The sequence below is a fragment of the Pocillopora damicornis genome, chromosome 11 (genome assembly GCF_964200805.1).
Source record: "Pocillopora damicornis chromosome 11, jaPocDami1.2, whole genome shotgun sequence".
Taxonomy (NCBI): domain Eukaryota; kingdom Metazoa; phylum Cnidaria; class Anthozoa; order Scleractinia; family Pocilloporidae; genus Pocillopora; species Pocillopora damicornis.
This window is the reverse complement of record NC_142680.1, coordinates 21,439,879-21,463,998: the sequence shown is the minus strand read 5'-3', so window position 1 is coordinate 21,463,998 and position 24,120 is coordinate 21,439,879. Positions and strand designations below refer to the sequence as shown.

General features: G+C 38.1%; 2 protein-coding genes and 1 pseudogene across 2 annotated transcripts in view; 2 read left to right on the top strand and 1 right to left on the bottom strand.

Annotated features, from left to right (window-relative positions):
- LOC113684431 (uncharacterized) overlaps positions 1–24,120 on the bottom strand; it is a 177,738-nt gene that overhangs the window by 69,995 nt on the left and 83,623 nt on the right. The gene's annotated exons all lie outside the window — the stretch shown is intronic.
- On the top strand, positions 74–957 carry LOC149038212 (uncharacterized; annotated as a pseudogene).
- LOC149038211 (hsp70/Hsp90 co-chaperone CNS1 homolog) lies at positions 6,139–18,186 on the top strand. Its single transcript, XM_089187224.1, has 5 exons — positions 6,139–6,344; positions 8,856–9,007; positions 9,786–9,947; positions 10,210–10,287; positions 17,457–18,186. Exons 2-5 carry the CDS (start codon positions 8,911–8,913, stop codon positions 17,552–17,554), a joined length of 435 nt encoding a protein of 144 aa, XP_089043350.1. The 5' UTR covers positions 6,139–6,344; positions 8,856–8,910; the 3' UTR covers positions 17,555–18,186.

The window sequence follows — 24,120 nt, the reverse complement described above, 5'->3', positions numbered from 1 at the left end:
CCTTAGTATTGAGCAAAGGATCAACAGTTTTTAAGGAGAGATCAGTGTATTGTGTTTCAACAACGAAGTGATTGAACGAATATTTTTGGGAGATTTTACGATGACAACCCGTGTGGAAATAGACGAGTATGCATCACTCCTGCACCGCTCAAGCTATTACCTGCCTCTTCCAAACGAAGACAGGCAAAAAAAAAGATCCCTCAAACTGTGGGCTGTAGGCTTTGCCTTGCTGTTACTATGGAATGTTGTGGCCCATGTGTGTACATGATTCGTAGTGTAAATTGTTTCAAAGACAATTCCATTGTCTATTTTTGTGAGAAAGGCGCAGTGTTTCCATATTCCGAAGAACTGGTGATAACATGGCTTTCTACACTCTCTGTTTTCACAATCATCATCATCTTGGCATTGCAGAAAGTTCCAGATTTTCTTGGATACAAAGCCATCCTCCATCAGCTGAAATTTCTTCCCTCCTGTTGGACTCTGGTGATTCTTTTGTTTGTATCCTTGACCAGATACATCAAGCTCGCTATATCTGCCAAATCCATCAATTCCTGGATGATATTGATGGGTTTGGCTTTTAACTATATTCTAAGAACTTTATTTGTTGGCTACTTGAATTATACACAGTTGAATTTGTTGAAGCGTCAATATCCCAGTTATATCTTTGTGTTGTCAAAGCTTTCCGTGCTGGTGTTATTTGCCATCTCTCTAATGAACTTGCTTGCCACCATTTTAGAACTTACTGTTCAAGTTCATAAGGTGCATCGGTCTATGGGAGAACAACACTCAGAATATTTTGAAATGATAAATGATCTTCTGTGTGACTTTGGTACAACCACTTTTAGATTCAAAATGACGAGTTTCTTTTGGCAGAAACTTTTCATTGATGATAAGAATATTCTCTCTAACCAAGCACCTTTGCAGTGATAACATGGATGATAGAGCAGTAAAACAGAGAGTGTATAGATTGGTGGGAGTGACGGCCTCTCATCCCATTTGGCGCAATTTTCGATTGAGTATCGAAAGTAATCGGAAATTTGCTTCACCACGCTCTGTGATTGGTCCAGAAAATTTAAACTCTCGCTCCCTTCGGAACTAACCAGCTGCAACGCTAAACCCAATTGCGACTCGTACCCTCGCGTGTTTCCACGACCTTTGCACTTTTGCTTGGTTTTACTTTGAATTCGTATCTGTTCTCTGAGATAATATCCTTTCCTCTGATTGGCCGATGTATTAACTTTGGCTTTGGTTTCAAGACACGCAATCGAAATGCACTATTAGGAATTCTATTACTTTCTATCTAAGCGAACGACCGAGAAAATGGCTCTAACCAATTGTAAATAGCCCGTTCCCCATCTCTCTGGTTAAAAAAGGCACATGACATAATATTCGTGCTTTCGTGTCTCAAGCCAAATTGTTAGTTACTTCTTAGATGTTTCCCTTAACATGTAAACGGGTTTAAATCCTAATATACCAATTTCATTTCATTTTTAACTCGTGAATTGCGCGCATGCGCAAGAGCGAGTTATAGATACGATGTGGGGAGTAGCATAAGCTCGCTCGCTCGCTCGCTCGCTCGATTGGTCGATTCCTGTAAACTTTTTTTAGATTTTAGGCTTTTGAGTACATTTGATAGTTTTTGGCGAGCAATAAACAGACGAAATGGCGACCTTTGTTGCTAAGAATAGTGGTGGGGTGAAAAAGAAGCCAATGATAATCTTAAAAGAGTTTTTTTTTTGTTTTAGTTTCAACAAGCGGCGCCAGCGACTGGCAAGCATTCAAGGATTCACACTGAAATAACAACAACCCTCGTTTTTCATAAAATTGTAATTTACAATCCTTGAACTTGAAAACAATCCGAAGATTCATTGAAAATATCACTTACTGCGAAGCGCTCGGAGTTTACAGATGTTCAAAAGCTTTTTCTGTTATAGCGTGAGATTGAGGACAAAATTGATCATTACGTTTCGTCGCGTGTGTTTTTCCTGTGTGAAGCAACAGAAGATGCCGGCGACTGACTAAATAACAAGTTAACACGAAAATCAAATAACACTTAGACAAACAATTTTAGCTACCGATTTTCAGTGAATTTTTAAAGAACAATTTTCTCGTAAGTTTCAAGACAATTTGAAGATTCAACATATATACAACGTACTAAAATGCGAAAGTTACACACCACAAAATTGATAAATAGGCCTGAAATGAAATTCTATCTTGTTATTGATTATACGTTGCCTAGCACGTGACTTAAATCTACCCAGGCGGAGATCTAAAATGACGGTGGCAGGCTTGGCTTAGTTATATCACTCAAAACTCGTTCCCGTTTGTCTCATTTGATAAAGAGGGAATCGTTAATGTTTTCATTAAGACAGTATTGCCTTGATTTTCTAATATTTACAACAAAAGACAGTAAATTTCACTTTTCACCCACATTTACTTCCAACCTTTTCTTTCGAACCAGAAACAAAAATGATAGACGTTTAAAACACATGACATCATCCACCTTGTTAAATGTAATAGCATGATCATTTCAATTGTAATGCCTTCTTGTCCCAACGTTACTTTGTTTCTTTGCTACATTAGCGAACACTGAACTACTGCTCGTACTCTAGATGACAATCAACCACAAAATTCCCTAAACCAGATAACATTAAACATAATCTCAAAAATCATGTGTCAATTCACGAGTTTGCTCACAGAGCACTTTGATTATTACTGAGACTCATTGTATTTTTATTTGCTTGCTCTTTTTGTTACGTACACGTTCAAACGCAAATAATTTAGTGTTTAAACCAATAAAAGGTGAGTTTGATTCAAAGGTTTTGCGCATCCTCAATGCACATATTTATAGCGCAAAATCGTTGCAGTGAACGGCTTTGAACTTGAAAAGCGCCTAACTCCAAGTGGCACCATGAGTGTTCGTGTCAATCAGGAGAATCTCAGGCGTGAGTCATCGATTCCCACGCACGAAAATTGGAATGGTTTTAATCTAATCTAAAATTTCTTTGCTAATGGGGAGTCTACATTTCTATCAGTCTGTTCTAAACGGCGAAAGATTAGTCTTTAAACGCAGCCAAATAATTTCCGCCTGAGTGCAACACCAAATCAACACGCCGCTAGTTGTATGTTAGTGAATATTTTATAATAGTGGTGTCTACGTTAGTGCGTGACAGTCTGTCACTCCATTAAGCAAGAAACAATCAATTTCCGCAAAGGAACTTGTGAAAAACAGAAGTAAATGCGAGTTGAAAAGAGTTTCGTAAAATAATTACCTGCTTTAGAATGTATGTTTTTAAGGAATGCGTGACTCGATATCGAGACCACGTGAGAACTCGTAGGAATGGAGATGCTTCGTGACAAAAGTCACGCATTGAGACCCTAATGCTGCTTTTTTTCTGTTTTTAACCCCATTTGTCGAGAGCATATATATTAAATGTAATTCAGGGTAAGTTGAGTTCATGGCTACTGCTACCTGTTGTAGTCATCTTTTTATATGATAGCGTTAAGACAGAAATTTAGTAGCAAACATTTCTTCACATCTTTAGTGGCTATGGAGAGGATTTCAACTGAAGTTCCAATTTGTGGACGTTGAAACAGCTGACAAAGAAATTACTCAGGATTTTAATGAAGACTAGTTACGAGGTTCGCTTCAAGCTTCAGTTACTTTACAACAAGAACATGCACTGTGTATTCCGGCTGTATGCAGATCGTAGCAGAGGCACAGCTGCATGTATGACCACCCCGTGGGGTGTGCTTCCTAGTTATAGGTCACGATCACGACCGAACTGACTATTGACTATAGCATTTTCTATACAGTTAATTACAATAATGGGGTCGCACATTTTCGAAATTTTTGGGGTATGACAAGTCTAAGAAAGTAGGGATTAAATGACGGAAAGTTCGCAGTTAGAAGGTTGTTACCAGCACGTATTACCAAAAGTGACTCAGATGGGGTCGATAATTAGCCACAGAATAGACTATGATAGGGTAGGGGTTCTGAAAGGCCAACGGCAGATGCCCCACAAAAATTGACTCAAGCAACCTCTCAATTTATCTTATATTTTTTCTTCTACAGGTGGTTTTGGCGTTACCATCATGACAGCCTGCCCCAAAATAGATCAGCCACAGATACGGAAATCAGCCAAAATAATACTAATCTGGCCTAGACAACGAAATTCCTGTTATCCAGTGGTCTTCAGTTTGTTGTTGCTATGGCAACTAATTAGGGCACTTCCGAACATAATTCGTGATGTTGCTTGCATCAGGGTCCAATCCACCGCATATCAATGCAATAAAATGCCGCTTTCCCTTTTTCAGAATAGCTAACAATAGTGTGGCTGGCTTCGCTGTGTATTTTCACCGCTGGCTCAGTTGTTGCTTTTCGGAATGTTCTACAGTTCCCCGGTCACAAGACAATTCTATATCAGCTCATGTTTGTTCCTTCATTCGTGACTTTGGTTCTTCTTATCACCCTCGCCTTGTGTCGATACATCAACCTATTCATTTCTATCGAGTCTTCTTCATCTTGGGTCATAATTTTTTTCCTCGATAGTAAGTTATATTCTCAAAAGTTTAGCTGTAGGATTTCTAATTTACACCTATGGGCGGCCGTCACCGTCAAAAATACAAAAATATAATCGGTTGGTAATTAGTCTAATTGTCTTTTGGAGACAAAATAAAATACAAATGGACAAGTCGCCTTTGGTGAAATGAAATATTCAAGCAAAAATGTTTATACAATTCAGGAGCTGTGTAGCCAACCTTGTTGAACTGATTAAAAAAAACACGAGTGGCCAAGTGTTAACTGAAATGGTTCAGTGTCGAAATGACAAACGGTTCAGCTAACTGTACTTTAGTGACTTGACACAAACGGTTCAGAGTAGTGTGAAATGGCTTAAGTTATCGGCAAATGGTTAATCGTAGGCCGCAATGGTTTGGTATCGAATCAATCTCCTCACCGTAAAGTGAAATGGTTTAGCGTGACCTCAAATGCTTTAGCGTGACGACAAATGGTTTAGTACAAACCAAAATGGTTTAGTGTTACAACAGTTGGTTTACGCCGTAACCGCCAAAAATACAAAAGGGAAATAGGTAAGTCAAGCTTGAAATGAAACAGTCCAGAACGAGGTATTCGCCAGGCCGTCCACTCGATGTTCACCACAGGAAAAAATTATTTCTGTAGCCTCGTCGTCCTTGTTCACTGGACTCAAAGAGCCTCACTCCGGTAATGACCTTTTTCACATTTGTCTATTTAAGCTTGTTAGCGAATAAATTTATACCCTCATCATCTTGCCGCAATAACAGTAAGTAATAATATTTCGGAACAAAAGGAATAACAAAAATACAGATAAAATGCATCATTTTACGCAACAGCACATTTACCGTCTACACAGTAAGAACCATAGCTGGGAAACGTGATAAAGCGATTCATGGTTTTAAGACGACGAAACTACAACTAAAGGGCGCCTAAAAACTATATAGTTTTTATAGTTTTGAGGCGCCCTTGAGATTCATATCCTATTCAATTTCAAGCTTGACTTTTCCATTTCACTTTTGTATTTTTGGCGGTTACGGCGTAAACCAACAGCACGAACCGCTGTAACACGAAACCATTTCGGTTTGTACGAAACCATTTGTCGTCACGCTAAACCATTTGGAGTCACGCTAAACCATTTGGAGTCACGCTAAATCATTTCACTTTACGGTGAGGAGATTGATGGGATACTAAACCATTTCGGCTACGATTAACCATTTGCCGATAACCTAGGCCATTTCACACCTCTCTGTACCGTTTTTGTCAAGTTACTGAACCAAAGTACAGTTAGCTGTACCGTTTGTCATTTCGTCACTGAACCATTTCAGTTAACACTTGGCCACTCATGTTATTATTGAATCAGTTCAACAAGGGCGGCTACACAGCTCCTCAATTGTATAAACCATTTTTTGTTTGAATATTTCATTTCACCAAATGCGACTTGTCCATTTGTATTTGAAATGAATCTCTTAGGATAAGATAAATCGTTCTCCAAAAGACAATTAGACTCTATCTGTTATTACAAACCAATTCTATTTTTGTATTTTTGGCGATGACAGCCGCCCATATGTGGGCTCTTCTTTCAAATTCAGTCGAAGAATTTCCGGCTTCAAGCTTGCACAGATTTATGGGCCAAGGAACTCCCTGTTTCATTTTCACAACGCGCCGTTGCAATTCTCCGTTCCATGACATAGCTTTCGAGTCTTTCTTAGTACTTTCTCTATCTTAGTGACTTTAAAACATTTTCATGACGGACTGAGGAAGCAAGGTCGTAAGATAGTCAAAGGTGCCTTCCATTTCCGCGACAGAGGTAAGAACGTATGGTTGTAGCAGATTATTGAGTGTAAGGTAAATACTTTTATTTAAAATTTTTTTTAGTTGAGATTTCCTCCTTCAAATGTTCCTCATCTTTCCGAACTTTCTCTGATTTCCGACAATGAAAGACGTTCCTGCAGTTAGTGTATGACGACGATTGCCAACTTTTACTTTATTCTGGCGTGTATTAATTGTATTGCCGCTTCGTGTTAGTTACAAGCTTATTCAGCTGAGCTTGTTTGAACAAGTTACAGCTGTCGAATTCACAAAAATTCGCAGGCAATGCTTGGCATTTACCTTGGACAAAATAAGTAATTCGGGAGAGTTACAAAGGATATCCAAATTATCGATTTGATTCAGTAAAAGCCCTTTTGATCGCAACGCTTTCAGTTTCGTTTGCGTGTCATGCGGAGCATGTACACAATCGTGTTTGGCACTAGCTTTCATGTCGGGCTTATGTACGTATTATCTGAATTTGCTCCTGTATTTACGATGCATTTGATCAAAAAGCGATGAACATTTTCAGAGTATCTCATGTGTTTATGTTTATCATTTTATACTGTAGTTTGAAAGTGATTTTTTCTTTTGGATAAACAGCTTAGATTGTCCTTCCAAACTGTACTTTTATACTGATTTCCTTGTTAAATATTGAGACAAGTTGATTTTTCTTCAAATTCAGCTAGTTATTTACTGCAAGAGTCCTTTCAATTAACTGCATTCGAGTTTTAGGAATCCAATTCATCAACTGGTAATGATTGATTAGTGTCTGAGTGAAGTTTTACCTTTTGTCATCTGCTAATCAACATACGATGAATCAATAATCATATCAACTGAATGTTTCCGATCAATTGTTTTATTTTTATCAAAACTGGTTTAGTTCTGCATGAGGCTGCATGCATCCAAGTATGTGTTTGTTGATAATTTATGTTGCTATATGGGAAGGTAGTCTTGGGACAAATGTAAAGTTCTGATTGGTTCTTACTTGGTCAGGATTTTGCCACATAGACCATCATTGCACCATACAGAAAGTTATAAAACATGTAAATTCATTGTAAACTAGTTTAGTCCAAGTGACATTGGTGCATGACAATTACATCGCTCTCGTGAGGGGTACTGGGAAATATTGGCACCATGTCATTCCTTTTCTGTTACAACCTTGGGCCAATATACCTCTGTAAAGCCCTGGCAATCAGCTGGTTATATAGAAGTTTGTGGTGGTTTTTGTAAAAGCGATATACACTTACAGGCTATTTTGAATTCCAGTACAATTGACTTCCTTGTTACTCCACATTTATTGAATTTTTTTGTACATGAAGACAGCCAGCAAAGATTATTTGATATTTAAAAAACAACCAGTCATGATTATTTGGAGAATTAAAGTTAGCATCAAAGACAAATCAATTTTGTGCACAGAAAATGTAAATATGGAATAACTGCAAAAACAATTAGTTAAATATACATATACTAATAAAGTAAAAATGTCAGCACCTGTACCAAATTTAAATCCATTTCAACATACATCAGCCTGCATAAATGTAAATATTTCACTGTTTTTCCTATGATAAAGTGAAACAGTTGAACTAAATCACCTATACAAATATGGGCATCAGCTCAACTGTAGGAAATTGAATAAATGAAATACATCTTTTATAAGTTTTGACCAGCAATCCCTATATAAAAATCAAATAAGAAAATTTTACTTTGGTGTTGTAAAATTTGTTTCTTACAAGAAACAATTCAGCATAAACTCTCTCCTCTTGCGGAGACATAGTGGTCTTATGATTAGTGAGGTGGACACACCTTCAAGAGGTCTGCATTTGTAGCCTGGCCTGTGCTGGACTCAGGGTCAAGAAGTCTGGGTTCCAGTCAATGTGTTGTGTTCTTGTGCAAAACACTTTACTCGTACAGTGTCTGTCTCCACCCAGGACAGGAGTATAAATGGGTAGCAAAAATTAGTTAGGGAAACCTGATAAAATGCAAGGGGGGTGAAAGGGGGGGGGAGGGATGACAGTGGAATGGACTTGCATCCTTTCCAGGGTTGGGTAGTAATACTCCCAGTTGCTTCATGTAAGGAAACCAGGATTAAGTAAAGCTCAGGCCCTGGACTGGCCACTTTTCAAATCCAGATGTGACCTAACTACCTACCACCTCTTAGTTTAAATGATTTAAATTGCTACTGTTACATATTATATAAACTTGAAACACACAGATGTTAATTTTTGCCCAATTTGTTTCAGTCAATTGCATAGGAATGTCTTTGGTAAATCTTGAAATTTATTGTAACGAGAAGTGAATTACTGTTTATTTAAATATTAATGCTTGTTTTCTTCAGTATGTATATCTTTTGTTCTTTTACTGCTTTAAATATGCTATTAATATTAATTGCTTGTGATTCTGTGTCTATGTATCCCTCCCATTCTCAGGAGGGAAAAAATATTTAGTTTACAATTAATTGGGTAATATGTTGAGCTAATTTTTTACCATTTGCAACCATCTTTTTTTTCAGGCCAGGATGACTTAAAACAGCAACTTTTTGAAAGAAGCATCCCCTTACAGTTGCTATGGCTAGAGAAAGAAGTCCAATTAAGGTTCCATCTGAAAATGAAGACTTACCTGACAAAGAAAATGCTCCAGATTTTGATGAGGACACTTTACGAGGTGAGCTAGGTTCAACTTTGGCTTCAGTCACTGTTAAAACATTTTCTATTCCACCAGTTTCAAGAATGTAAGCAGATGTGGAGAACAATATTAATACACTGCATGACCACCTTAAAGGATATTTGGCCAGTCATGACTCTCTTCTATGATTAAAATATGCTGTTCATTGACTGAGAGGATCCATGACATATTTGTTATTTTCTTTTCTCAAAATTCAAAGCAAGTACACAAAGTTATAATAAGTAAAGACTTTATTTGATCATCATATAACATTTATTTTGTAAGTTTGCATCACTGATAAGTACCATCATCATCATCATCTTTGCATTATATTATGCAACATTAAATTGAAAGTTTCAACTTCCCCTAAGCAACCAATTTCCAGTAGAGTGCAAGTGTTATATCATTGAATATGGAGGTGTTTAACCCTTGACACCCTAACATCAGTATCCATATTCTCCATACTATTCTTTGTATGTTCCTTGTGGTACTGAAAAAGAGAATTCATTTGAAGATCAATGCTTCTTAGGTTGGTGATCATTTTCTTTATTCTCATGAGCTTAGTGAATGATTCAGCAGTATTACTCCAAGCTTTTCAGGGGATGGGTCAAGTCAGGCAGGTGCAAAAGTGGCAGCTGGCACTAAAGGAAAAATCTGCAGATTTTAAATCTTCAGATCTTGGCAGCTCTGCTTATGCACTAATTATCTACAACCACAGGTAATTATTAACTACAACCACAGACTTTGACACAAATTATTTTTTATTTTTTCTTTGCAGCCACAGCTGATGTTTATAGAAATGAGGGTAATGAGGCCTTCAAGAAAGGAGATTTCATCAATGCTATTCATTTTTACACCAAAGGAATTAAAATGAACTGCAATGAGAAAGAACTGAAGGCCAAACTGCACAACAACAGGGCTATTGCACATTTTAAACTCGGTAAGATGATGAGAGCTTTAATATGTATTTTTTTCTATTTTGAAGCTATTGAGTTGTCAGTAGTAGTTTTCTGAAAAGGTGATAATTTTGAATGCATGCCCGGAAAAATTTACATCTTAATTATCTTGGCCTCTCAAATATACAAAGAAGTAACCTCTTACCCCAGATATCAACGAGCATCACAAGTTTTTCCCAAAATTATAGTAATGGTAGTTGGTTTGCAACATGTATGGCTAATCAGAGATGTTTATTTCAATAACAGGAAATCACCAGGATTCACTAAGGGATGCAGAAGCAGCCATTGAGTTAAATCCAACTTTCCTTAAGGCAATTGTGAGAGGTTAGATATGTTAGCTGTGCTATAATAATAATAACAAAAGAACTCAACACTCTAAGGTTAAATGAGGTTAAATGTAGTTCAATCTTGTCTCAATTGACTTTAATTAAGAGGTCGAGACCACCCTGATGTACATTTGAATCCAGCTCTTGACTGCTACGCCATTACTTTCCATTAATCATGATAAGAATATTATTTTTAACGGGATGAAGAACTCAATGCGGAATGCAAAGCAAAATTTCAGCATGAATATTTTAGTTCCTTAAGTCCAATGAGTCACAGGTGTCAGATATGTTAAGACCGTGTCCACGAGAGCACCGGGCAGTCGTGCTCCAAGCCATCTCACCGATTTCAATGAAACTTTGGCAGTTTAAAGGGTCTACCCCAAAACTCAAAGAGACAAACTGGTTTCTGTCTTGGTTCTTCCGGGGGGAGATAGACCACCCCCGGTTTTTCTTGGTTTTCACCAAGGAAATCGCTTCAAATAGGTAAAATGTATGAAGCTCTCACGGCGATGGTCTCTAACCGATTACTTTGAGGATTTGCACACATATTTTTACATCCTTAGTTAATGTCTGCTGCGAGTATCATTCAGTTTGATTGACGGCTTGTCAATCAATAGAGGCAAATATACGACTTTGGTTTTAGACTTTTCGATTCATCCAAATATTTGACAACTTTGAGGTCAAATATCTCCCGTTGCCAGAAAGGTACAACACTATTCCTAATTCCCCTTTATAACCCATTGTTTCATCTCTGAAAATCATCAAAAAAATCTTTGGGTACTACCGTATTTTTGTCTTGGATGCCTTTTAAAATCTGCGACTGTAACAAGTTTCTCTTAACTACACCTATCACGCAATTCTTGCTCTAGGCGGTCACTTGACAAAATAAACCTATATTTTTTAGCTCTTTATACAAGATGATTGATCAAGAAAGGTGAAAAATGTGAAAAATTTTCGAGATTTTTTGTAGGAATGGAAAATTTCACGTTTAGAGAGATGCATGTAAACGAAAAATCAATGGCAAAATCGTAGCGTTTCTTTCTTCAGTCGTTTATTACTTTTTTACTTTTTATTACAACTTCGGCTTTTACGAACAAGAAGTGATTTTGAAAAGCATTTCACTATAAAAAATTGCGATAAAACATTTCTTAAAATCATTTTTAACATTTTCGGCGTTTCTTTCTTCTGTCGTTTATTACTTTATTACTTTTTATTACAACTTCGGCTTTTACGGACAAGAAGTGATTTTGAAAAGCATTTCACTATAAAAAATTGCGATAAAACATTTCTTAAAATCATTTCTAACATTTTCGGCTTTTACAGACGAGAAATTCTGCGCTCTCGCTCGAGAGCAAATATCAATAGTTCTATCGGACTAAAAACTGTACCTCTATCCCGAAAAAAAAATTAAAATAGTGTTGTCATTGTCACTTACCGCCATCGAAAAATTTCCATGCAGAACTCCGCTAAGCTAACATCTGTTGTGTGACCCGAAGACTCTTAGTAGGAATTATTCAAGCGCGTTGTTCATGCTGTCTGCTAGATAACAATTTCAGAATAATCTGCAGATCTCTAGGATTATTTGCCTGCTTCGATCGTAAAATATCTGCATATTTTTTTCAAGCATTCTATTACTACACATAAATCTACATCTCTCTAGATCGAGTGTTGCTGGCGTTTAATTGCGTGACTTGTAAAATTTTTAAATGAGAATCTGAGCCAGCGGTAATTTGACGAGTAGCCTTCCTGCAAATTTCGCTTGATGAAATCCCAAGACATAGCCAGTTGTTTTCGTGAGCAAAGACAATAAATATGAGAGAAAAGTGTGATGAAAATGTCTTTTTTTTTTTTTAGCTTAATAGCAGCTTTACCCTCTCCTGCAGTCTTCGTCTAAATTTTGCAAGGTCCCTCCTTATCTTCTGCCTTGTTCGGTCAGTTTCGAATTCTGAAGCTAGATCATTGGCATCGGCCTCTCCGTCCTTATTCATATTTACAGAGGGGGACCTCATCAATAAACCAATTTTTGTTACGGCAGATAACCGGCTGAAGTATCGAGCGATTTGCTGCTGTATCAACCGGTCAGTCTTAGACAACATTTCTGGCTGGTGTCGTCTCTTAAACTCGATATTTGGGAAATCACATTAGAGGCGGTTGCCTTACTAGTTTCCTCCCTCTTCCAGCACACGTCTAGGAGATAATTCTCTGCTTTCTGAGAAAAGGTGACTGTTTTTTGTGTTTTCCAAAGAGCCCATCCAAATTCCTCTTGGTTAGTTAGGGATTGTTCGTCAGAATTTTTACCTGAGGTCCGACCTTGAACGTAGCCAGCCCCTATAGAATGGCAAGCCGGTCTTAGTCCATTTCCTCTTGATCTTATCCTAGGCGGAATTTTTTGTCGGCCTCACTGTGTTTGTCTTTGTCAGGGTACATTTGGATGGCAGCCAATGACTGAAACGTCTTGATACATCCTTCTTTTAGCAAGAATATCTCGCTTTCTTGTTCCGTCTATGACGGATTGGGTATAGCTCTCGCAATGACCCGCGTTCAGAAATCTGAGCACGTTGCTGATAACCACCCGCTGCTACGATTAGTTTGCTGGAGGTTTCTAATGTGACGAGCCTAGTAAGACCCTGAGGTGCTTCAAACTGTGCCAGTTGGTCTGCGCTATAAACTTGTCGCAGTTTTTAAGTCAGAGGGAGGATCGCCCCCCTATGTGAGCGCCTCTACAGTACCTGCGTATCCCTAACAATCATATGATATAAAGTTCATCTCAGTCACAAATCACCAGGAAAACTGATGTTCAGATAAGCGCTCTTCTTGCCCTTCTTCCCTATTCATTGCCGACTCTAAGATAGCAGCTACAGTACGCGTTCTATTTAGGTTTACAGTCACCTTGCCGCCACCAGGAAGACTCGCCACCAGCTTTGATTTCTTCTGCCATCTTCAGATTCATCTCTCTCTCACTTTATGTCTCCGATTTTTATGAGGAGGAAACTGGCATTTACGAACCCGAAGGTCTGAATCTCACACCAAGTTGTGCAGGATATTTGAGGTACATCGTGAAATCGCGGCCTTCGTAATCTCCAAATAAGCCGATACGCGCTAGAATAAGCTCTATCTCGGACGAAACGTATGTTTGCGATACATCGACGTCTCTCAAATGTTTTTTTTTTTTTTTTAAGCTGTATACCGACGAATTTAGAGATGTGAACTGTTGCCGTCCCTGGCCAGCGCGAGAACAATAACATTTGGTTGTACAGTTAGTTGCAAATGAACAAGACAACTGCACCATCTTGACTTTATCAATTCGAGTGTTAGATTGAATTGAGGGCTTTTTAGACACTCGATTTCTTATAGGACATCACTATGAAGACGTCATACAACTGATACACCTACACGACATAGGATTAACAATGTCTGTTGCGCTGTTAGGAGAAGGAGGAAAATATTACCGGAAGTGTAAACTCTTTTTAAAAAGAGTTTCAGAGACGTTTCAGAGATGTCTATCTTTGATCGGCTGTCACAAAAAAATGACCCCCACTTAAATTTACTAGGAAAAATGAACTTACCAACTCCTTGTTGAAAAAATTGGAATTCATTTGACCGATACGCCGGTTGTTTCAATTTTGCTTTTTCCTTGGGCTGCTATAAAACAGTTCATTAATTGACTAATGAATAAAATGTTTTGAAATATCGTTCGGAATTTGCCTTTTTTTCTGCGTGAAGATCAAGGGTAGACAAAGTCACCTCGATAATTTTCGTCGGCCAGAGTCAAGACGCGCCAAGGTAAGCGAGATCGCCCTCTAGTAAAATAATTTTCCAAAGAATAAACGTGGCGAGCGTGAGGAAACGCAGTTTTTTTTTCATCATTGTGATCAAAGCCCAATGATGTACCTAAATTGGTACTTACGGGATCAAACCATTGATTATGACAGGGTGAGCTTAGTTTTTCTGTCGAGGTCGACGTGACTTCACATTAAAAGTGAACAAACTAGTGAGCATCACTGCACGAACTAAGAAAGTAAAAACTTGTATTTATCTCCCACGCGTTTCGTCTGACAATAGTAGACTTCATCAAGGATTTTTTCAAGTAGGGTAAATAAGCTTGCTCATATACAAATAGTAAATAAGTTGTCTCTTTGCTATGGAAGCCAGTGGATAGAATTCGCATGGTGCGCCTACGGTGTTATACATGCGTGACATTTTCCGGACGTTACACGTACGAGTACGTGATCCGTTTGAGGGTCATAGATTTAGTGTAAATATTTCACTCCTCAACATCACCCAATGTCTCTAGTTTACAGAGGTCTTAGAACGTTTCATTATATGGAGTTGCCTTCTGCGGGTAGAAGGCTACAAGCGAATTTCTCAGGCGTAATTGCCTTTGATTTCTCAATTGATGTTGTTGCAAACACAGTTTTTTGGAGTCACGAGACAAAAAAACTTATCAGGACCTAGTTTCATGTTCTAATGGAAATAAATAGCAAATAAAAACACATTTTCTTGAGAAATAAAGTCGCAAATGACGGGGGTTCTCTGAAACAAATAGTGATAGAAAAGGATTTCAGTTCTGGTCAATATTGACTTTTCTTGGCCTACTTGCAAATATGAGGGAACGTGCTGAGGGAATAAAAAAAAATATAAATGTGTGATAATGCAAGTAAGAGAATGAAAATACAAATAAAGAAAAAGGAGAAAACATAGGAACCCGTGTTGCAGCGTGCAGATATCTTTTGAACCAGACCTACACACATAAGCCTGACACCAGCCAGAGAAACTCGAAAGAGTCCTGTATATGAACTAGCTCGCACGTGCACGCAGGAAAGGCCATGACAATCAGCGAAAATAATAGCAAATGCAGATGATATTTGCAGTCAAAAAACAACAAAATAAGATAACAGAAGGATTAGAAACTTTTTAGAAGTGTCTTCTTGAAAAAAAAAAACAATTTTTACTTCTCATAAAAGGTCACGCAGTGACCCTACAAATACTATTCCTATACGTGGAATTTCTTGATGGTGGAAAGTGGTAAAAACATTTTCCACTCTTATTTTCTGGAAACATGGCGTAGTTAATGAATTTATGAGGCTATTGATATTTAACAAATAGAGAAGCCTTGACTGTGCTCTGTTCTGTTATAAAGCACTTAGGAAGCGGCTAGAGCACGAAAGAAGTGTAGGGAGAAACAGGAGACTTAGTCGAGTGCTTCTTCCCACTTCTTGAGTGCTCTAGCCGCTTCCTAAGTGCTTTATAACAGAACAGAGCACAGTCAAGGCTTCTCTATTTGTTTTATAATAAAGAATCCGTTAAATTACCCAAGCATTACTTTCAATTTCCAAAACAAACTTTATTTCCAAAGCGAACAACAATGTCGTCAGCATGCTCTGTACTCTCATAAAGCACACTGCAATAAGCCAATCTGAATCCTTGTTAGAATGATTCAAATAATCTGATTGGCTGTACAAGACTAAAGCTGTCAAAAGTGTCAAACCATCAAAGTCCAAAAACCATCAAAGTTCACATTCTACGATAGTTTGCAAACTAAAATAGTTCGGCAAGTCGAACTTGACAATTTTGCGTGAAGTTTTTGAGTCTCTAATACAGAATCTTGAAGTGAAATGTTCAGTGAACTTCAGCCGAATTATGGCTCATAAAAACACGCGAGTTTTTTCCACATGACAAGGCAGAAAACAAACTATTCAAGGCGAGTGTTTTTTGAATGAACGACAGCCGAATTCACCGGAACATAAAGATCGCTCGTGATGAAAGCGCCGCAAAACTCGGTTGCAGTGGCTGATGTGAATTGCTCTAGCTCAGCTCTATGCTCTATACTCTCATAGAGCACGCTTTTTCAACCAATGACAGCGTGCGTTATATGCGAACTTTATTATAATTCCTAACAAATAAGGGGGGCAGAGTTTCCCGTCATTCGCGGTATGGAAAAGCCGAAGTTGTTACTCTTGGAACTTGTACGTCAACAAGCAGGCGACATGTGACCTTAAAATCTCCTCTCCTGATTATAATGATAATAGACGATCAAAGTATAGGCTAATGAATGTTTTGTTCTGCACAAGAGCCCTATGTCCTGATTTTAGCAAATCTTCAAAGTAATAAACAAACTGAAGGAAGAAACGCTACGATTTTTCCATTGATTTTCCGTCAACATGCATCTCTCTAAACGTGAAATTTTCCATTCCTACAAATTATCTCGAAAGTTTTTCACATTTTTCACCTTTCTTGACCAATCATCTTGTATAAAGAGCTAAAAAATGTAGGTTTATTTTGTCAAGTGACCGCCTAGAGCAAGAATTGCGTGACAGGTGTAGTTGAGAGAAACTTGTCACAGTCGCAGATTTTAAAAGGTATCCAAGACAAAAATACGGTAATGCCCAAAGATTTTTTTGATGATTTTCAGAGACGTAATGATGGGTTATTAAGGGTAATTAAGATTAGTGTTGTAGCTTTCTGGCAACGGGAGATATTTGACCTCAAAGTTGTCAAATATTTAGATGAATCGAAAAGTCTAAAAATACCATCGTATATTTGTCTCTGTTGATTGACAAGCCGTCGATCAAACTGACTGATACTCGCGGCAGCCATTAATTAAGGATGTTAAAATATGTGTGCAAATCTTTAAAGTAATCGGTTTAATACCATCGCAGTGAGAGCTTCATACATTTTACCTATTTGAAGCGATTTCCTTGGTGAAAACCAAGAAAAAGCGGGGGGTGGTCTATCTCCCCCCGGAAAGAAACAAAACAGAAATCAGTCTGTTTTTTGGAGTTTTGGGTTAGACCCTTTAAACTGACAAAGTTTCATTGAAATCGGTGAGATGGCATGTAGTACGACTGCCCGGTGCTCTCGTGGACACGCTCTGAAGTCACTATCTAGCTGTTTTAAAAAGAAGGATCAGGACTTACCTAACTTTTAGTGTTTTTGTGGCAGTAGTTGATCCCAATTAAAGTGTTCTTAGAAGTTTCAGTTGTCTGTAAGGCTAAATAAATCTAAGAAACCTAATAGGGCCTGTTTATTCTTTTCCGTTTAGTTTTTTTGTATTGTTTTGTTTTGTCTTTATTTTTCTTCTGGTCTGTAATGATTTCAATGGTTTCAGGTTCTTTTCTCAGAATTGAGCTACAGTAATAGTATGCTTCTTTGTGTTGTTGCCTACAGGAGCCACTGCTTGTGTTGAATTGAAGAGATTTGAAGAAGCAATCACTTGGTGTGATAATGGACTAGCTGTATCCTTTGAAGGAATCTTTCATTTTTAACTGTGGGTATAATGGAAAAAATTTTCCATAATTTGATGTTTCAAGGGAGAAGATACAAAGAAGGGTATTAATTATGATGGGAACTTGTCAGCTCATATACTTTAAGTATGTGTGATTAAAAACATAGGAGAAGTTATTACCTCATGACTTATTAATGAAATTACTCCTTTTGGCCAATTTGACTTAGTTCTACTATCCATGCCAATAACTGGTACATTAGTTTAAATAACCCTTTAATTTCCCAGACGAAATTTGTAATTACCCTTACTGTCAACCATACAATTCTTGTAATGTTAGTACAGAGAATTCATTATTGCATCAACTAACTATTTTTAAATTGATATATTTTTTTTTACTCTCAACACTTATCTGATTGATATTGTATTGCTATTGTAAGAAGAAATTCTCTTTTGGTCACTCACGGGAGTTAAAGGGTTAGAAGACTAATATTCATCCAGTTTATACATAGTACTTGGGTAGATGATCTCTCTAAAACAAGCCAGAACAAAAAGCTCTTTAATGTTTACATATCTTATGCAGACTTTCTGCCTTCGACCTTTTGCCTCTACTTAGAGACTCAGAAACTTTCGTTGTGCTTTCCTATGGACAAATAAACATTTTAAAGATATGTATTTATTTTATGTATTTTTGTTTTTTCCACATTTTTAACCCTTAAAATAAAAAAGATTGACAAAAACAATAGGATCTTGTCGTCATTAAGACTTCAGTCTGTCAGTGAAGTGGGAGATAAGTCCATGGAGGAAAAAGATCCTATTAGTCATAACCACGGTAGTGCAAGTTCAGGTGATGTCAAGAAAGTCATAGATCTCTATAATCAGGGAAAAAAAGCCATAGAGTACCACAACCTACATCTTAAAATAGCTAAAGAAGTAGGAGACAAGCATGGGGAGGGTAACGCTTATGGCAGTCTTGGCAATGCTTATCACCGTCTGGGTGATTTAAAAAAAGCCATAGAGTACCACAACCTAAATCTTAAAATCGCTAGAGAAGTAGGAGACAAGCATGGGGAGGGTAACGCTTATGGCAATCTTGGCAATGTTTATCACCGTCTGGGTGATTTAAAAAAAGCCTTAGAGTACCACAACCTACATCTTAAAATAGCTAAAGAAGTAGGAGACAAGCATGGGGAGGGTAACGCTTATGGCAATCTTGGCAATGCTTATGACAGTCTGGGTGATTTCAAAAAAGCCATAGAGTACCACAACCTACATCTTGAAATAGCTAAAGAAGTAGGAGACAAGCATGGGGAGGGTGCTGCTTATGGCAATCTTGGCAATGCTTATCTTAGTCTGGGTGATTTCAAAAAAGCCTTAGAGTACCACAACCTACATCTTAAAATAGCTAAAGAAGTAGGAGACAAGCATGGGGAGGGTGCTGCTTATGGCAATCTTGGCAATGCTTATGGCCGTCTGGGTGATTTCAAAAAGGCCATGGAGTACCACAACCTACATCTTAAAATAGCTAAAGAAGAAGGAGACAAGCATGGGAAGGGTAATGCTTATGGCAATCTTGGCAATGCTTATGGCCGTCTGGGTGATTTCAAAAAAGCCATAGAGTACGACAACCTACATCTTAAAATAGCTAAAGAAGTAGAAGACAAGCATGGGGAGGGTGCTGCTTATGGCCATCTTGGCAATGCTTATCACCGTCTGGGTGATTTCAAAAAAGCCATAGAGTACCACAACCTACATCTTAAAATAGCTAAGGAAGTAGGAGACAAGCATGGGGAGGGTGCTGCTTATGGCAATCTTGGCAATGCTTATGACCGTCTGGGTGATTTCAAAAAAGCCATAGAGTACCACAACCTACATCTTAAAATAGCTAAAGAAGTAGAAGACAAGCATGGGGAGGGTGCTGCTTATGGCCATCTTGGCAATGCTTATCTTAGTCTGGGTGATTTCAAAAAAGCCATAGAGTACCACAACCTACATCTTAAAATAGCTAAAGAAGTAGGAGACAAGCATGGGGAGGGTAACGCTTATGGCAGTCTTGGCAATGCTTATCTTAGTCTGGGTGATTTCAAAAAAGCCATAGAGTACCACAACCTAATTCTTATAATAGCTAAAGAAGTAGGAGACAAATCCTCGGAGGCAATGGCCTACTGTTCATTAGGATTGGTTTTTGAGTTACAAGGTGGACTGCCAAAAGCCGTTGATTATTACCAAGCTAGCATAAACTTATTCAATTCCTTGAGAGTACTTCTAATATCTAAAGATGAGTGGAAAGTTAATTTTCGAAATCAGTATCAAGTGGCGTATACGAGTTTGTGGAGAGTTCTCGTAGAACAAGGTAATGTAGATGAAGCCTTATTTGTTGCTGAGAAAGGACGAGCTCAAGCTCTGACCGACCTCATGGAATCCAGTTTTTGTGGTGGAACAAGTCACCACAAGGGAGAAGATGAAGATTGCGCAGTTTTAAAAAACGTTCCATCAAACACTGTCTTTCAGGCAGTGGACAAAGCTAACGTCAATCTTTGGGTTGTGTCCGAAGGAAAACAAGTTCAGTTAAGACAAAGTAAACTCAAAGGTTTTGTTTCAGAGAATAGTGGATCTAGCCTGTCCTTTGAGTCGTTCATGCTCGGTGTCTATACACAACTTGGTGTTCGTTCTAATGTGAGATGCGAGAATCGATCTTTAGATGCTTTGAGGGAGGGCCGTTCAAAAGTGGATGAGAAAACCAAAGAAGCCAAGCCTCAACCTCACATCCAACAAGACGGATGCTTGAGCACTTTGTATGATATCGTTATGAAGCCGGTGGCTGACTTGATTGAAGGGGATGAGCTACTCATTATTCCTGATGGGCCCCTGTGGATCGCTCCTTACGCTGCATTGAAGGACGGTAATTCTAAATACCTGTGTGAATCGTTCACAATCCGAGTCGCTCCTTCGTTAGCAAGTCTTAGACTCATTGGCGATTGCCCAGATGATTATCACAAAAGCAGTGGTGCGTTACTTGTAGGAGATCCGTGGGTGTCCGAGGTTACTAACAGCGAGGGAAAGAAAGTCCTCGAGCAGCTTCAGTATGCTAAAAAAGAAGTAGAAATGATCGGAAAAATTCTGAATATCACGCCAATCACTGGCAGACAGGCCACGAAACGTGAGGTGTTGAAAAGACTCAGTTCCGTTTCCCTAGTTCACTTTGCGGCACACGGATGTATGGAAACTGGCGAAATTGCTCTTACACCTGACCCACACCGAATATCTACTGTGCCAACGGAGGAGGATTACATTTTAACAATTGGAGATGTGTTGAATGCTCAACTTCGGGCCAAACTTGTTGTGCTTAGTTGCTGCCACAGCGGCCGGGGCGAGATCAAGGCTGAAGGTGTGGTTGGCATTGCTCGCGCCTTTATGGGGGCTGGTGCTCGGTCTATTGTGGTGTCCCTGTGGGCGATTAATGACGAGGCTACTCTTGAGTTCATGAAACACTTTTATCAACAGCTTGCAGGAGGTAAACCAGCAAGCGAGTCACTGAACCTAGCCATGAAAAGCCTCAGAGAATCAGACACGTTCTGCGACATCAAATACTGGGCGCCCTTCTTGCTGATTGGAGATGACGTCACTCTTGACTTCATGGCAAAGGAAAGAGAAAATTTGAATATGAAATCACATAAATGAAAACTTTTTATTTCATCTCAAAATGAATGACGCAGGAACTTGGAAGGTTTAAATGCTTCTCTATTTTGGCGCTTTTTGGCTATTTTGCATTACTTTTCACTTTTTTTGTTAAATGGAACTTGAGATGTGTGACTTTACTTTGGTGAAGAAATAAAACAGACTATTTCAGAATATTTTGTTCAGTGGAATTGCTATTTTTTTACCTTTACAAATTTAGATGCTTGCGAAGAGAACAAGATGCAACAAGGCTTCTGCTGTTAATGCCTGAAGTTCTTGAAGGCGACTACGAGGTTTTCGTTTCGCCAAAATGACACTCAGATCTATTCCTTTATTGCAATCAGTTATGTGTAAAATAATTGAAAGGATTTTTTCTTGTACACAACCAAGAGCTTGTCCACCGGGTTTTAATTACGTTGATACTCTAAGCTTTTGATAAGCAAAGAAACAGCTTGTCATTTGCAAAAGGTGGCGAAATTTTAATTTCAAAAATGTGATTTGCAAAATTCGCAGCCATATGTGAATTGATCTTAATAGTTTTTCTACGTCAAAAATTACTTTGTTGCAATTTGCAATTATCTTTACAAAAAAGTTGAATATCATTTTCAACTTTTTTTCAATCCATTTTAATGCAATCTAATTCCATCAGTGCCAAGATTGCCATTCTAAGCTTAATTTGAAGAAGTAATCATCAGAGATGATGTTGTTGAATTTACTAACCATATGTTAGAGACATTAGACCTACTCTCAGGGGTGTGGCCAGCCTCTAGTCCCGTGGGCCCGGCCTACAATTGTTTTCCGCCCGCTTGACTTTTCTAATATGACTCTTACAAATGTTGAAACAAAAATTGAAATTTCTCAGGAAAAAGGCCTACAATAAGTCAAAGAGCTGGCTACAACGGCCTGCTTTCAATCAAACGAGTTTGATCAATTTTAGTCCGTTTTATCAAACACTCATCAGTTTGTTTTAGAGAACGACGACAGAGACAAATTGTCCATGTAATCTAAACAAGGAAATAGCGAAACAGAGTTTACTTTAACTGAAGTTTCCATTGCTGTGACTTTTAATGTAGGTGACATGGAATTTGTTGTTTTCATTAGGAAAATATTTACGTCAATAAATTAGGGAAACGCTTGAAGTAAGCCATGTAGTCCTCAATGGGAATTATTTTGGTGAAAATGTTCATGAATAAATGTAAATCTAGGCCGTAGTTAAAAAGGTTCAGGGCTTCAGGATAAAACTTGCATTTTTTGAAAATTTCCTGTTCAAATTTTTTTCATGGCTTTAAATTTACCTTAGTATAATTTGGAGAAGTCTGATGATATCTTTCTTAGATTTAAGAATTTATACTTTGGTATTCAGAGCACGCTTTGTAATTAGAACCCGTTATGTGGTCAAAAGATTAAGGTATACTGTATCACAGCTGTTTTAAAAGAAATTTTTGTCAAATCAATGCTAATGTTTGATATATTTTCATAACTACCATTGGTATATGCTGCTATAAAATGTAATAGTTAACCTTGCACATGGTTAAATATGATGTAACGTAGGATTTTAAAAACAAGCTGGGACAATTCCGACTAAACCTTCTTTTTATAATGTCAGTGTATTTGGTGTGAATTGTTTTGATGCTATTTGTATTTAAAGTTGAAGCTAGTTGTTCATTTACCTTAGTTTTAATTCATTAACTCATTAACTCCCAAGTTGTGAAGAAAAATTCTCCCAACTTATAAGAATGTGTTTCTCTGTCGCTTGATTCTGAGAATTCGATGAAACATAACGTTTCTAATAAAAAATAATCCGCTAGTTTAGATTTTCTCTATTGTTATTGACACCATGTTTGTCGATACATTAATTTTGTGAGGAGAATTTAAGTTATGATCAATCTTGGGAATGAATGGGTTCATTTTAGTGTCTCTGTTTAGCGCGTACTTTACTTAATGCCTTGAACAATTTAATGCAGTTTGTATTGTACTTTTTTTTACTTTTTTGGGTAAAATAAATAGAGAGTGTATAAAATACAATAACTGCGTTTGTTTTCATTGTCTGTCTCCATATTCTAAGGATTCGCGTGAGATGCAGGGAGAACAGATCCTACGGGGACTTCAATGCTTGTTTTGACCCGCGCGCGCCAAGTTGATAATCTTTGCAGCTGACAGTGTACTGACATTCCATGTTTCAAACCCCCATCCACTTAACAAACGCTCGTCGGCTCTTCGATTGTGTATCTTTCACTGTCTACCGTTCTCCATATTGTCACACGATTTTGAATGCCGACGGACGTGTTCATACTGTTACCTGTGTGCGCCCTTTTTACCTTTTTACACCTTTTCACATTCGTGCATCCCTTTTTTCTCCTTCCTTTTGTTCCTTCCCTTTTTTTCATCGTACTTTTCCTTTATTCCCATTTTTACGCGCACTTCTTTCATGGCCCTCAACTTTATTCTTCTACGCGCTTCATTAGACGCGACTATCTCCTTGTCTGTTTCAGTTTTCATTCGTCTCAATCCTCGCGCAACGTCAGGTCTCTTACAACTCATATACCTCCTTACTTCCCCAGAGTAGTTGTTATCATGCTTATTTTGTTCACTTTAGGATGGTGTCCTCTTAGCATCATGTCTAGTAAAATCTTAGTTTTCCTTTCGACTCATTCCCAGTCCACAGGGGGTCTCAATTTTAAGTCTCACTTGCCAGTGTTTGCTCTCCTCGGTCCTCTCATCACAGTAGCAGCTATAAAACGAAAGAGCTCCCTCCAAGTCTCTGCGACATAATCGATGCATTTTGTTGGAAACGAGTCCTTCAATGTCCAAATTAAGGCTTCTTCTATCATCTGATTGGGAATGGATCAAACTCTCGCCCAGGGTCCACCTACATCGCGAGTCCAAGATGGCAGCAGGCCAATCCACTGACTTCTCCGAGTCGGTAGCCGT

Bases quoted from the DNA above. Each gene is read 5' to 3' on its own strand.
- LOC149038211 (XM_089187224.1), top strand. From the start codon at position 8,911: ATGGCTAGAGAAAGAAGTCCAATTAAGGTTCCATCTGAAAATGAAGAC. The intron at 9,008-9,785 runs GTGAGCTAGGTT...TTTTCTTTGCAG, and splicing joins TGATGAGGACACTTTACGAG to CCACAGCTGATGTTTATAGA. The intron at 9,948-10,209 runs GTAAGATGATGA...TTTCAATAACAG, and splicing joins TATTGCACATTTTAAACTCG to GAAATCACCAGGATTCACTA.